Here is a 13995-nt window from a genome sequence, read left to right on the forward strand (position 1 = left end):
CTTTCCTCTCACTCCTGCCCAGTGGTCGCCCTCCCCTCCACACCCTGACACATGGTCCTCGACCTCCCCCACCCCAATTCCCAGGGATGACCGATGGACCCAGGCCCCCCATCCCTGTCACCCCCCCACACACCCTGGTCCATTTGGAGCAGCAGGGGGGTGGGGGGAAGGAAAGCCAGGGCTTTGGGTAGTAAGTGGCGTTTTTCCGGTCCCTGAAGCGTGTTGAAATCGCCAGTCTTCTCCTCTGCTGTTGCCCTATTCCTTCCCCCCGCCGCCACAAAGTATTTCCCGTTCTCCTTCCCCCCACGCCCTCGTCAGGGTCAGTTTGAGATGGAAGCAGGAGCCCCAAGACCAAAGGACCGTCCCCCTCCCCGCACTCCATCTTTGGCCCTGAGCCGGAGGCGGGGTCCCCAGGGCTACATGAGGGAGGGGCAGGCCTAGGGGGAGAGGGGAAGCGGCACCATGGGGTGGGAGTAACATCAGAAGGCCATGGTTCCCAGGAGGGCCCCCATGTCTGGGTGGGGTCACTCCTGGACCCCTTCTCAGCCCGGGTTTGGGGGAGCCTGGTTGGCGTGGGGGGGAGGGGGGCAAACCTCGGTCCTGCCCTTGGAGGACGGTGTGGGAGAGGTGGGGAGAGGGGCGTGGAACCGCTGAGTTGGCACAGCCTCGTGGGCCACTGGCTCAGAGACAGCTGATCCCGTCTCTGGGGGCCACCTGGGGGTCAGGGGGCCCTCACCTCCCCCGCGGTGGCCTGTGGTCCTAGAGGTGCCCCCCTCTCAACCGGCCAATCTCCCACCACCGTCACCACCCCCGGAGCCGTCCCGGCTCCCCCCCTCCCGCCCCCCGCCCGCTCTGGGCTCAGCCCAGGGGAAGTAGCCAAGAAAGGAAGTGTGATTTCCCCTCCGGGCTCCCACTCACCATCGGCGGCCACCAGCGCCACTGAGTCTCGACCCCAGTCCCGGCCCCAGTCCCAGCCCGGCAATGGAGACGCCGCTGCGGGACGGGATCCTGTACCAGCAGCACGTGAAATTCGGCAAGGTAACAGAGCCGGCAGGGGCACAGCCGTCCCGGGAACCTCTCCGGCAACGGGTCCCCTGCCCGGGCTTCCCAAAAGGTCGCCCCTGTACTGCACGGAGCCTGGGTCGCCTCAGGAGTGATGGGGAAGGGGTCAGGGGGTGGGGGCTTGCTCGGGTCCCCCCACCGATATCCCCCCAGCCGGCCATAACGCAGCCCCAGGTGGGCAACTTGCAGCCTGGGCGAGAGCCGGGAATCGGGCTGGGGCACTGCCATCCTGAGGCGGGCAAACGAGGCAGCTTTTCCGCCAGCAAAGGCCTATGAGTGCTTGGAGGTGGACTAGGCTGGGGGCCCAGGGAGTAGTGGGCAGAAGTTGACCTCCAAGACCAGTCCAAATGACATGGACTGCTCACTGACCCTGCTTCTCGACACACACCCTCTCTTCCCTCCCCGGCCCCAGTGCGGATCACGTAAATTGCACGGATGCGTAGGTACACCCACACGCAGGCGGCTAAGGTTCCCATGTCCATGGGCTTGGCTGTTTGCCCCCAAGGGCTCCTGAATCCAGTCAGGGGAGAGGAGAGGAGCCAGGATGTGGTTTGGCCTGAGCTGGGGTTGCTGGAGGCGAGCCTTCCCCTCGCCTCTCCCACCCCTCACATGATGTCTCTCTCTCTTAATCTATCTCCTAGTTCTTCCCCTTCCTTTCCTCTCTCCCACATCCCCCATCTCTCTGTCTCTCTCCTCTCTCTCACACACCACACACACACAGGTCACAGGGCCCATTCCTCTGCCAGGCCGAACAGCTGCAGTAACGGTTGCTGTTTCCTCTGCTGGGGTCCATTTGCATAAGTTTCCTCCTGAGTCCTCTTGTCCTCCCCCCACCCCCTGCTCGGGATAGCCCAACTTGCCCCAGAGGAGGAGTCCAAGCAGGAGATCTTGGGGAGGGAGCCGTCTTCTTGGTTCCCACTCCGGTTCCACTACCCCGTCCCTCCCCTCTGGGTCCCCAACAGTGTGTGTGAACCCCCAGGGCCCCAGTGCTAGGGGGAAGGTCGGGCCTGGTGAACCCCACTATCCTGGGCATAGCAGTGCCAGGTTCTCCACCTGGAGCTTGCACCAAAAGGATCTTTTCTCGGTCTAGGCGTCAATTGAGCCTGGAGAGGACAGAGGAGGAAGCTTGTGGCCCTGAAGAAGCTACACTTACCCCTTATTCAGTTCACTGCTGAGGCCCCCAACCCCCAGTGTCCCAGAGGGGCTCAGCAGAGGTGGGTCATCAGAAGTTAATGAGCTGTCGGAGTGTCCAGAGCACTGTACCAGGCTCCTGGGAGCACCTGGCAAAAGCCGGGGGCACGAGTCAAGTGTGTTTATTGAATGCTTACAGTGTGCAGAACACTGTACTAAGCTCTTGGGAGAGTAAAATAGAACAGGTACATTCCCACACCATAATGAGTTTACAGTCCGGAGGGAATTTAAGGTCTAGGAGTCCCTGCCCTTAAGGAGCTTACAGTTGAGTGAAGGAGACAGGCAGGTTCAGGCTGTGTTTATACAAGAGGAATAAGAGTCAAACTGTAAGGGAATCCAGTAAAAGGCCAAAGTGAGCGAGAATGAGTTAATTAACAGATATACACCTAGGTGCTTAAGAGTGGCAGGTGGGAGGTGGGAAGGAATTGGATAATGCGGTCTAAGGAGTAGGTGGGAAGGGTGGGGGGTTTGATGGATTTTGAGTGGGGAGGGAATCCCACCCAGGGGAAAGGTATGAGCCGTGGGGGTGGAGGTGGGAGATGTATGAGCCACAGCCAGCTAGAAATCAGCTTGGGAAACACCAAAATGAGCTGGGGAGAGATGAGGGAAGAGTTAACAGGGAAAGGCCAGTTAGAGCCTGGAAATTGATGGTTAGGAGTTTGGGTTAGCACTTAACAATAATTATCATTATTGACATGGAGAGATGGGATAGCCACTGGGGCTTTTTGAGAAGCCGAGTGATGGGTTCCAAATGGCATTTTAGGAAAAGGATAATTGTATTACGCTCCCTGCCTTCAAAGCCTTATTGAAGGTACATCTCCAAGAGACCTTCCCAGACTAAGTCCACTCCTTTTCTCTTACTCCCTTCTGCGTCACCCTGACTTGCTCCCTTTGTTCTTCCCCCCCTCCCAGCCCCACAGGACTTATGTCCATATCTCTCATTTATTTCTTTCTATTCATGTCCATCTCCCCCACTCTAGACTGTAAACTCGCTGTGGGCAGGGAATGTGTCTGTTTATTGTATTGTACTCTCCCGAGTGCTTAGTACAGTGCTCTGCACTCAGTAAGCGCTCAATAAATACAACTGAATGAGTGAATGCAGAGGAAGGGATGGATCCAGAAGGTGGGAAGGGAGAGAGCCATCCGTAAATCCATCCAGAAAGCAGAGGAAAGAGTGGGAGGTAGTCATACTCATATCGAGAGAAGAAGCGTGGCTCAGTGGAAAAAGCCCGGGCTTAGGAGTCAGAGGTCATGGGTTCTAATCCCGGCTTTGCCGCTTGCCAGCTGTGTGGCTTTGGGCAAATCACCTTACTTCTCTGTGCCTCAGCTTCCTCATCTGTAAAACAGGGATTAAAACTATGAGGCCCACGTGGGGCAACCTGGTGACCTTGTATCTACCCCAGCGCTTAGAATAGTGCTTTACACATAGTAAGCGCTTAACAAATACCAACATCCTCATCATATCGGTCGCTGGAGCAGGTGAGAGAGGGGTGGGGGACGTGGGCTTCAAGTGATGGGGTAGAAGAGGGTTAGAAACTTTACTGGGGTGGGGAGGGGGCAGCAGAAGAGCCTCTTGGGGACACTGTGATGGGGAGACGCAGTCGTGTCACTGATTGGTGTAATCATAAAAATAATATGCACATAGTAAGCGCTCAATAAATACTATTGAATGAATGATGATGGTATTCGTTAAGCGCTTACTATGTGCCTAGCGCTGTTCTAAACACTGGAGGAGATACAAGGTAGTCAGATTGTCCCACGTGGGGCTCACAGCTTTAATCCCCGTGGTACAGATGGGGTAACTGAGGCCCAGAGAAGTGAAGTGATTTGCCCAGGCTGAAGGAGGGAAGGGTCCACGGGGAGGGGGGCGGGTCGTGGCTCCTGGAGTGGGCGGGATCGACCACTAGGTGGCGCCTCTGGAGAAGTGGCAGGTGTTGTGTATTGTGGGCCTATTGTGTATTGGACCTACCGCTGTTTGTGTGTCTTTGTGTCACCGTAACTCTGTATGTCTCGGGGAGGGGGTATGGAATGATCCTACCTCCGTGCGAGTGTGTTTATGTAATGGTCCTAACCGTTGCATGTGCATATTATGTAATGGTCCTAACCGCCTGTGTGGGTATATAATGGTCCTAACTGTATGTTTGGGTATGTAATGGTCCTAGCTCTGTGTGTGTGGGGGGGGGTATGCCTGTGTGGGTATGCCTGTAATGATTCTAGATCTGTGTGCAGTGTGTGAATGTGTATGCTTAATGCTCCTCTGTGCCCGTAGGTAGGTAATGGGTCTAGGTGTGTGTGTGTGTATGTAATGCTCCTAGCTGTGTATGTGTGTGTGGGGGTAATTATCTTAGTTTCCCCCTCCCACCCTCCCGCCCCCGGGGGCAGCAGGAATGGAATGGCCCCAGCTGTCCATTCCGGGTTGTTGAGGGCCAAGGAGAGGTAGTCCATAACAGGAGAAGTCCCCAGCTTTGCCAAAGAGGCCCAGGGTGGGGGCGGGAAGCACAAACAAGAGGCTCCTTGGGACCCCGCAGGGTCAGGCCGACCGCCCCCCTTGGACTGGTTCCTGGCCCGGCTTCTGCCAAGCAGCTGGCAGGGTGGCGATGGCCATAGGCTACCCACAGTGATGGGCCTAACTCGGTCCCTGCTGTCCCTGCCCTGGCAATGGGGAGAACTGGCTGCTAGTCTGCTCAGGTACTGCGCTCTGCTCCACACCCCTGCCCGCCTACTCGCTGGTGGTATCCCAGGCCCCAACAGGCCTGCGACAGGCAGGAGGGAGAGGGACTACCCACAACGCCTCTATACTAGGTATCAGGACCGAGGCTCAGTCGTTCATCCCTGATGGGAGTCCCCCATTAGCATCCTCATCCTTGAGACCCCGCTGAAAAGTTCCTTTGAATTTGGGGAGAGGGGCTGGGTCCCGGGGTGACCCTGCCTGGTGACCCCAGGGAAGGGGTGGAGCATGGGTGGGAGCAGAGAGGAGGAGGGGGGTAAAAATCTCTCACGTGCCCCCTGTCCCCCTCCCCAGAAGTGTTGGCGGAAGGTGTGGGCGCTCCTGTACCCCGGCGGCCCCTCGGGCGTGGCACGGCTGGAGAGCTGGGACATGAGGGACGGCGGCCCCGCGGGGGACAAGCCCAGCAGCCGGCGGGGGGAGAGGCGCGTCATCCGGCTGGCCGACTGCGTGTCCGTGCGGAGCGTCGACGGCGAGAGCTGTCCACGGGCGGCCGCCGCCTTTCTCCTCAACACGTCCGAGCGCAGCCACGTGCTGGCGGCCGAGCAGCGGGCGGAGTGGATGGCACAGATCTGCCAGCTGGCCTTCCCGGTGAGGCCCGGGCCCGGCTGGGGGGACCAGATGGGTGGCGGGGGACTGGGGGCTTCTGCCAGAGCGGGAGGGAGAGAGGACCCTAATAGCGTCACCCCTGCTGCTCCTGCTGGTGATGATGATATTTGTTAAGCGCTTACTATGTGTCAAGCACTGTTGTAAGCTCTGGGGTAATAACCATGTCTCTTGTTAAGCGCTTACTAGGGGCCGAGCACTGTTCTAAGCACTGGGGTAGATACAAGTTAATCAATCGATCAGATACGAGCTAATCAGGCTGGACACCGTCCCTGTCTCATATGGGGCTCACATTCTTGACCCCCAATTCACAAATGAGGGAACTGAGGCACAGAGAAGTGAAGTGACTTGCCCAAGGTCACCCAGTAGACAAGTGGCAGAGCTGGGAAGAGAAACCGCATCCTTCTGACTACCAGGCATGTGCTCTATCCACTAGGCCATGCTTCTTACATGCTGCTGCAGGAGCTACTGCACGTCCTCGTGGAGTGGAGCACTGTACTAAGCGCTTGGGAAGTACAGAGTCACACATTCCCAGCCCACGAGAAGCTTATGCTCTTCTGGGGGAGATGGCTAGGGAGGGGACCAAGGAGGGGAGAAATTGAATGCTTAAATAAGACCCTCTAGACAGTAAGCTCACTGGGGACAGGGAATGTCTACCAACTCTAGTATATTGTACACTCACAAGCACTTAGAACAGTGCTCTGCACCCAGCAAGCGCTCAATAAATACCACTGATTGATTGAATGCTGTTGTATTGCTTAGAACAGTGTTCTGTGTAAAGGAAGCACTCAAGAAACGCAACCGATTGATTGATTGACTGATTGATTGCTAAGGCCAGAGTTGGTCGAAGGGGTGATACAGCCCGGGGGTGCCTGTTTCAATCTCGATGACCTCTCCAGGGCTGAGAAGTCGTCGTCAGACAGTCAATCATAGGATTCTATTGGCAGGAGCAGAGCTTGAACGGCGGCTCGATTGAGTCTGGGGAGAAGATTCTGATCCCTAATAATTATATAATAATTGTATAGGTTGGCATAATGGAATAACATTATCCTCTATTCTCTGTGCTCTATACTTCATATATAACTGTGGAAACAGCGTGGCCTAGAGGATAGAGTGTGAGACTGGGGATCAGAAGGACCTTGGTTTTAATCCCGGCTCTGCCACTTGTCCGCTGTGTTCCCCTGGGCGGATCACTTCACTTCTCTGGGCCTTAGTTACCTCATCTGTAAAATGGGGATTAAGATTGTGAGCCACATAGGGGACAGCAGGGATTGCGTCCAACCCGATATGCTTGTATCCACCCCAGTGCTTAGAGCAAATGAGCGCTTAACAGATGCTTAACAAATGCCACAGTTATTGTTCTTGGTACGATTATTCTTATTAAGGTATTATTATTCTTATTACTAATATAAAAGAAGAATAAATATATAAGAATAATAATCATCGACAATGATCATGGAAATTATTAATGTACTAAACGCTGGGGTAGGTATAAGATGATCAGATCGGACTCAGTCCCTGTCCCATATGAGACTCAGTGTAAGAGGGAGAGAGCGAGCAGGTATTTTATCCCCATTTTACAAATGAGGAAACTGAGGCCCAGAAAGCTTAAGTGATTTGTCCAAAGTCACACAGCAGGCCAGGGGTAGAGCCAGGGATTGACTGGGGCCTTCTGACTGGCATTTTCATGATCTACGTGCTGCCCTGCTGGCATCTGGGGTCCCCCTGAGCTCTGAGCCCCGCTCCCCCCTCCACCCAACCCCTACCCTCCTCTCCGCCTCCAGTGCATGAACGAGAACCTGGGCCTGGGGGAGTCAGGTCCGCTGCCCCGAGGGGACCTCCATATGGAAGAGAACTCCATCTACTCCTCCTGGCAGGAAGGTGAGTCAAGCCGTGGCGGGCAGGAGGCCGATGGGGCGGTGCCCCCCACCCCTGCCCCTCCTCCAGCTCAGGGTGCTCGGCTGTCTTTCCGGCTTCCCTGGCTGTGAGGGGGCAAGGCAAGGGCTGGTGCGGGCATTGGGGGGGGGGCGGCCTCTCATCCTGTACCCTCCACATCTTCCGTCCCCTCACCCAGTGGGGGAGTTCCCGGTGTTGGTACAGAAGACGGAGGCGGCCACGTGGTGCCAGTTAAAGGGAAACTACGTTCTGGTCACCACCCAGGATGGCATTCACCTGAACGAACCCTCCAGCCGCCAAACCCTCTACGTCTGGCCTTACCACTTCCTGCGCAAGTTTGGCCAAGACAAGGTAGGTCTGTCCCGCCTGGCCTTGACCCTACCCCCATCAATCAGTCGATCGTATTTATTGCGCTTACTGGGTGCGGAGCACCAAACTAATAATGTTGGTATTTGTTAAGTGCTTACTATGTGCCGAGCACTGTTCTAAGCGCTGGGGTAGACACAGGGGAATTAGGTTGTCCCATGTGGGGCTCACAGTCTTAATCCCCATTTTACAGATGAGGTAACTGAGGCACCAAGAAGTTAAGTGACTTGCCCAAAGTCACACAGCTGACAAGTGGCCGATCCGGGATTTGAACCCATGACCTCTGACTCCAAAGCCTGTGCTCTTTCCACTGAGCCACGCTGCTTCTCTACTAAGGGCTTGGGAGAGTACAATAGTAATGATAATAATTATGGTATTTGTTAAGCACTTACTATGTGCTGAGCACTGTTCTAAGCACTGGGGCAGATACAGGGTAATCAGATTGTCCCACGTGGGGCTCACAGTAGTATTAGACTTGATCCCTGCCCACGAGGAACTTTCAGTTTAGAAAGGGAGAAAGATGTTAAAATAGCAGATAGGGAAATGGCAGAGGGTAGAGTTATATATGGAAGTGTTATCGGGGTGGGGTGAATATCAAGGGCTTAAGGGGCACAGATCTGAGTGGGTAGGTGAGGCAGAGGGGAGGCCAGGCAGCAGAAATGTGGGCGTAGTTGGGGAAGGCCTCTTGGACGAGATGTGATTTGAATTAAGTGTTGAAGGTGGGGAGAGTGATGGTCTGTAGAATACGGATGAGGGAAGGAGGTCCAGGCCCAGAGGAAAATATGGGCAAGGGCTCGCAGCAAGAGAGATGGGATTCCCAGTGCTTAGTAGAATGCCTGGCACATAGTAAGAACTTAACAAATAACTTTTTTTTAAAAAAAAAAAATCCGAACAGCAGAGTGAAACGTGGATGGGAGTGGGGAGAGCCTGAAGGCAGGGAGGTCAGAGGGGAGGCTTATGCAATAATCATGGGGAGCTGGCCCTACCCCAGATGGGCCCCACCCACAGTGGGTGTCCCTCGGGAATAGGCTGGTTAGAGGTGGGAGGGGATTTGTGGTTTGTGCAGGTGGCCTCTAGACCCCAGCCTCCAGCAAGCGGTGACTGTCCCCCTTCCGCAGGGAGTGTTCTCCTTTGAGGCCGGCCGCCGCTGCGACTCGGGAGAGGGGCTCTTCGCCTTCAGCTCTCCACGTGCCGCCGAGCTGTGCGGATCCGTGGCCGCCGCCATCGCCCGTCAGCGGGAGCGTCTCTCGGAGCCGGGCCGGGGCAGCGAGGGCTGCCGGGGCGGCGGGGGCTCCCGGCCGCCCCCGGCCCCCGGCCCCCGTCCGCAGGCCCTCCCGCGGGCCTCGTCTCTGCCCGAGGTGGAGCCCGAGACGTGGCTGGAGCCGGCCCTGGAGCTGCGCGATATGGCGGAGGGTTGCGGGGGCCTCCCGCGGCCGGGTCGGGCCCGGGTCCTCCCGGAGCGGGGGCCGCAGAGCCTGCCCCCGACCCTGAGCGTGTCTGAGGAGTCTGGCCTGCCTGGAAGCCCGTCGCCGGTGCTCTACGCCTCCGTGTCCAAGGGAGCCAGCATAGGGCCGGGCTTACCCGGCGGAGCCTGCGAGGAGGGGCTCGGGCCCGACACGCACAAGGCGTGGGACCACCTGTACGAGAACCTGTGCGGCCTGGATAGGGGGGCCGCCGGGCCGCAGGAGCCGGGGGTCCGCGAGGCCCTGGACGGCGGCTCCAGCGGCCTCTCCCCCATCTATGACAACAGCCTGGGCCTGGGCTGGCCCGGGCCGGCCTCCATCGAGCCCAGCCTGGAGGCCCAGTACCGGCGCCTCCTGGAGCTGGAGGGGCCCGACGGCAGAGAGGACGGAGCGGCGGGAGAAGAGGAGGAGGAGGAGGAGGGGGCCTCTCCGGGCCGGGCCAAGCCGCAAACGGGCTTCAAGGCCAAGCTGGTGACCCTGCTGGGCCGGGAGAAGCTGAGGAAAGGTCCCGTCCCCAGCGAGAAGCCCTGAGAGGGGAGAGGGCAGGGGCCGCGTGCGGGCGGGGAAGCGGAGGGAGCTGGAACCCAGATGGACAGATACCTCGTTGCCGGTTCCTCCAGAGGAACGAGAGCTGGAAGGGCCACAGAGGCTCGGCGAACCCAGGTGCTTCGCTTCTCAGCTTCCTCCTCACACCCCGGACCCCAACCAAAGGTCTGTGCAGCTGCTGCTCGGCATCCCCCGGACAGAGTAGGTAGTCAAGGCTGCTGTCCACCACTGAGGCCCCCAGCTGCGCCAGCTCCTATGTACAGTGTATAGACATTTTCTAATAAAAGTCCCCTCATCCACTCAATCAGTGGTATTTATTGAGCGCTTACCATGTGCAGAGCACCGGACTAAGCACTCGATAGAATACAAGAGAACAAATTTGGTAGATATGTTTCCCTAACCACAAGGAGTTTATGTTCTAGAGGGGGAGACAGAGATTAAAATAATTTACAGACCGGTACATGAAGGCTGGAGGACTGAAGGGGGTGTGAATATCAAATCCTTAAAGGGGATAAATCCAGTCCCTAGATGACCCAGAAGGGAGAGGGAAGAGGGGGAATGAGGACGTAGTCGGGGAAGGCCTCTTGGAAGAGATGTAACTTTAGGAAGTCTTTGAAGGGGGGTAGGGCGGTGATCTTACCTAGGGGAGGGAATTGTAGGCCCGAGAGAGAATTTGGGCAAGGAGTTCATTCTATCATATTTATTAAGCGTTTTCTGTGTGTTGGCGGCAAGAGACAAGATCAAGGTCCAGTGAGTAGATTGGGGTTAGAGGAGTGAAGTGTGTGGGCCGGGTTGTAGTAGGAGATCGGCATGGTGGTAAGAAGTTTGATGCAGGGGTGAATGGGCAAAAGGTGGAGGTTCTTGAGGAGTGGGGAGAAGTGGACTGAACGGTTTTTCAGAAAAATGACCCGGGAAGCCGAGTAAAGTATGGACTGGAGAGGGGAGAGACAGGAGGCAGAGAGGTCAGCGAGGAGGCCGATGCTGTAGACATCACTGCTGGGTTGGTCCTCTCCTCCGGCCTGGCCAGCTGGAAACCTGGTTGCTCAGAGACCCACCGTGCTACCTCCAACTCAGTCAGCCAGCGGAGAGGCGGTCGTGAACAAACACTGGTGCCCTCTGCCACCTTCACACTGCCCTCCCCACCCGCCCTTGTTTAAAGGCATTAAGCGTTTACTTTGCTCCAGGCACTGTACTAAGTGCTGGGGCGGTGCAAGCAAGTCGACTTTGGCCTCAGTCCCTGTCCCACGTGGGGCTCACAGATGTAATTCCCATTTTATAGATGAGGTAACTGAGGCCCAGCGAAGTGAAGTGACTTGCTCGAGGTCCCACAGCCGACAAGTGGTGGAGCCGGGATTGGAACTCAGGTCCTTCTGACTCCCAGGCCAGGGTTCTATCCTCTAGATCAGACGACTGGCAGCCCTGGCCCAAGTTGGGCTGCCGAGGGTACTGCCACTGTCTCCCGGGGCCTTTTCACACCCTGGCCTGCTGTCATAGCCCCACTCACGAAGGTGGAAACCGGGCCTGCCACGAGCTTGGCAGGGCCCGGGTCGGCCTGCTGGCCGTTGTCCAGTTGGCAGCACAATCCTCCCTCGCCTGAGAGGACTCCACTGTGGGGAGCAAACCAGCTCTGGTGCTGGGTGAGCTCGTCCTGGGGGCAGGGTGAGTAAAAATAATAATAATAACTGTAGCATTTGTTAAGCGCTTACTATGTGCCAAACACTGTACTAAGCACTAGGGTAGATATAAAAGCAAATCGGGTTGGACACAGTCCCTATCCGGCATGGGGCTTATAATCTTAATCCCCATTTTGCAGATGAGATCACAGGCACAGAGAATTGAAGCGACTTGCCCAAGGTCACACAGCAGACCAGTGGCAGAGCCAGGATTAGAACCCAGATCTTTCCGACTCCCAGGCCCGTGCTCTAGCCACCGGGTCACGCTACTTCTCTTGAGGCCACGCTGATGCGGCGGGGCCGAGGGGTGTCTCTCTTTCCGGGCAGAGCCTCTTTCCTCCAGCTGGGAGCCAGGAATCGAGCGGGGCCAGAGAGGACTTTACTTGTTTTGGGCCCGCGGCCAAGCTTGAAGGACTCTTGAAGCTTCCCTGGCTCCCAGCACGCGCCAAGCCTTCTAATAATAATATTAATGACTGTGGTATTTGTTAAGCACTTGCTATGTGTCAAACGCTGAGGAAGGTACAATCTAAGTGGATTGGACGCAGTCCCTGACTCCTACCGGTCTCGCCGTCTGAGCGGGAAGGTGAACAGGTATTGCATCCCTATTTTACAGATGAGGAAACTGAGGCATGGAGCAGTGAAGTGATTTGCTCAGGGTCACCCAAAACGATGGTGTTTGTTAAGCCCTTACTATGTGTAATGCACTGTTCTAAGCGCTGGGGTAGATACAAGTTAATCTGGTTGCACACGGTCTCTGTTCCATGTGGGGCTCACAGTCTTAATCCCCATTTTACAGATGAGGTAACTGAGGCATAGAGTAGTTAAGTGACCGGCCCAAGGTCACACAGCAGATAAGTGGTGGGACCGGGATTAGAACCCAGGTCCTTCCGACTCCCAGGCCCATGCTCTATTCACTAGGCCAGGCCCCCTGGCTTCCAGACTCTTGCTCTGTCTTTCAATTTGGCCACGCAGCTACCCAAGGCAGACTGGCACGGATGCCTACTTCCTCACCTAGCATTTCCCGCCCATGAGCTTTGTAGGAGCGAAAGGAGACAAACACAGGTTTAGAGCTTTGTGGACTCTGTGCCTCGGTTTCCCCACCATCACCATCAATAGCCTCACTCATCTAGGGGCGTGTGGCTCTCTGTCTGCAGGACCCAGCCTCTGCCTGCTAGCCATTTTCCAAGCAAACAACAATGCTGGCACAGGCAACGGCTACATGAGGAACCCTCCGAAAGAGACCCAAATTCAATAAGGCGAGTATTTGCACTGTGTCCGGGCGGCGGGTGAGTGTCCTCTGTGGGCTGGAGTGAAGAGGGAGGAGGGGGGAGTGGCTCGGATCACCCGGGGGAGACCGGAGGGAGGTTGCCCGCCCTCTCCCAAAGAGTCAGGGAAGGCTGCCTGGAGGAGGAGGAGGAGGAGGGCTTTCGAGAGCTGCCAGGAGGATGGGAGGCCGAGCGCTGAGGGGGCAGTCCCAGGAAACTGGGCTTTCCTGGGCTTTGTGGCCTGTGTTTGAGAGAGAAGTGTCAGAAGCCACCTTACAAGCTAATCTGGTTGCACACAGTCCCTGTTCATGTGGGACTCCCAGTCTTAATCCCCATTTTACAGATGAGGGAACTGAGGCCCAGAGAAGTGAAGTGACTTGTCCCAAGTCACACAGCTGACAAGGGACAGAGCAGGGATTAGAACCCACGACCTCTGACTCCCAAGCCTTTCCACAGAGCCACGCTGCTTCTCAGCCCATTGTTGGGCAGGGATTGTCTCTATCTGTTGCCGAATTGTACATTCCAAATGCTTAGTCCAGTGCTCTGCACGCACACACACACACACACACTCTGAGAAGCAGCGTGGCTCAGTGGAAAGAGCACGGGCTGGGGAGTCAGAGATCCTGGGTTCAAATCCCGGCTCTGTCACTTATCCGCTGTGTGACTTGGGGCAAGTCACTTCCCTTCTCTGGGCCTCAGTGACCTCATCTGTAAAATGGGCATTAAGCCTGGGAGCCCCACGTAGGACCACCTGATCGCCTTGTATCCTCCCCAGCGCTTAATGGGCAAGTCACTTCACTTCTCTGGGCCTCAGTTCCCTCATCTGTAAAATGGGGATGAAGACTGTGAGCCTCTCGTGGGACCGCCTGATGACCCTGTATCTCCCCCAGCGCTTAGAACAGTGCTCCGCACGTAGTAAGCGCTTAACAAATACCGACGTTATTATTATTAGAGGAAAGGGGTGGAGCGACGTGATGGGGCGGAGCTTAGAGGAAAGGGGTGGAGCTATCAGAAGGGGCGGGGCTACGCGAAGGGGTGGAGCTTAGAGGGAAGGGGTGGAGCTACGCGAAAGGGCGGAGCTTAGAGGAAAGAGGCGGAGCTACGCAAAGGGGAGGGCTATGCGAGGACGGAGCTTAAGGGAAAGGGGCGGAGTTATAAGGAGGGGCGTGGTTAGATGAGTCCCCGCCCCCTTCCCGAGCGTT

At 56.5% G+C, this 13995-nt stretch overlaps 1 protein-coding gene across 1 annotated transcript; it reads left to right on the top strand.

Moving 5' to 3' along the window:
- The first annotated feature begins 932 nt into the window (after positions 1 to 932).
- On the top strand, positions 933 to 10159 carry DOK3 (docking protein 3). The gene is made up of 5 exons (XM_039910525.1): positions 933 to 1038; positions 5276 to 5569; positions 7369 to 7465; positions 7659 to 7831; positions 8965 to 10159. The coding sequence occupies exons 1-5, from the start codon at positions 982 to 984 to the stop codon at positions 9838 to 9840; spliced, it is 1497 nt and encodes a 498-aa protein (XP_039766459.1). The 5' UTR covers positions 933 to 981; the 3' UTR covers positions 9841 to 10159.
- The last annotated feature ends 3836 nt before the right edge of the window (positions 10160 to 13995 follow it).

This window comes from Ornithorhynchus anatinus, chromosome X2 (assembly GCF_004115215.2).
Source record: "Ornithorhynchus anatinus isolate Pmale09 chromosome X2, mOrnAna1.pri.v4, whole genome shotgun sequence".
In the NCBI taxonomy this organism is placed as follows: domain Eukaryota; kingdom Metazoa; phylum Chordata; class Mammalia; order Monotremata; family Ornithorhynchidae; genus Ornithorhynchus; species Ornithorhynchus anatinus.

What these genes read in the sequence shown, in the direction of transcription:
- DOK3 (XM_039910525.1), top strand. Translation starts at nt 982, where the DNA reads ATGGAGACGCCGCTGCGGGACGGGATCCTGTACCAGCAGCACGTGAAA. An exon ending in AGCACGTGAAATTCGGCAAG is followed by an intron (nt 1,039 to 5,275) that starts GTAACAGAGCCG and finishes CCCCCTCCCCAG; the next exon opens with AAGTGTTGGCGGAAGGTGTG. An exon ending in GCAAGTTTGGCCAAGACAAG is followed by an intron (nt 7,832 to 8,964) that starts GTAGGTCTGTCC and finishes CCCCTTCCGCAG; the next exon opens with GGAGTGTTCTCCTTTGAGGC.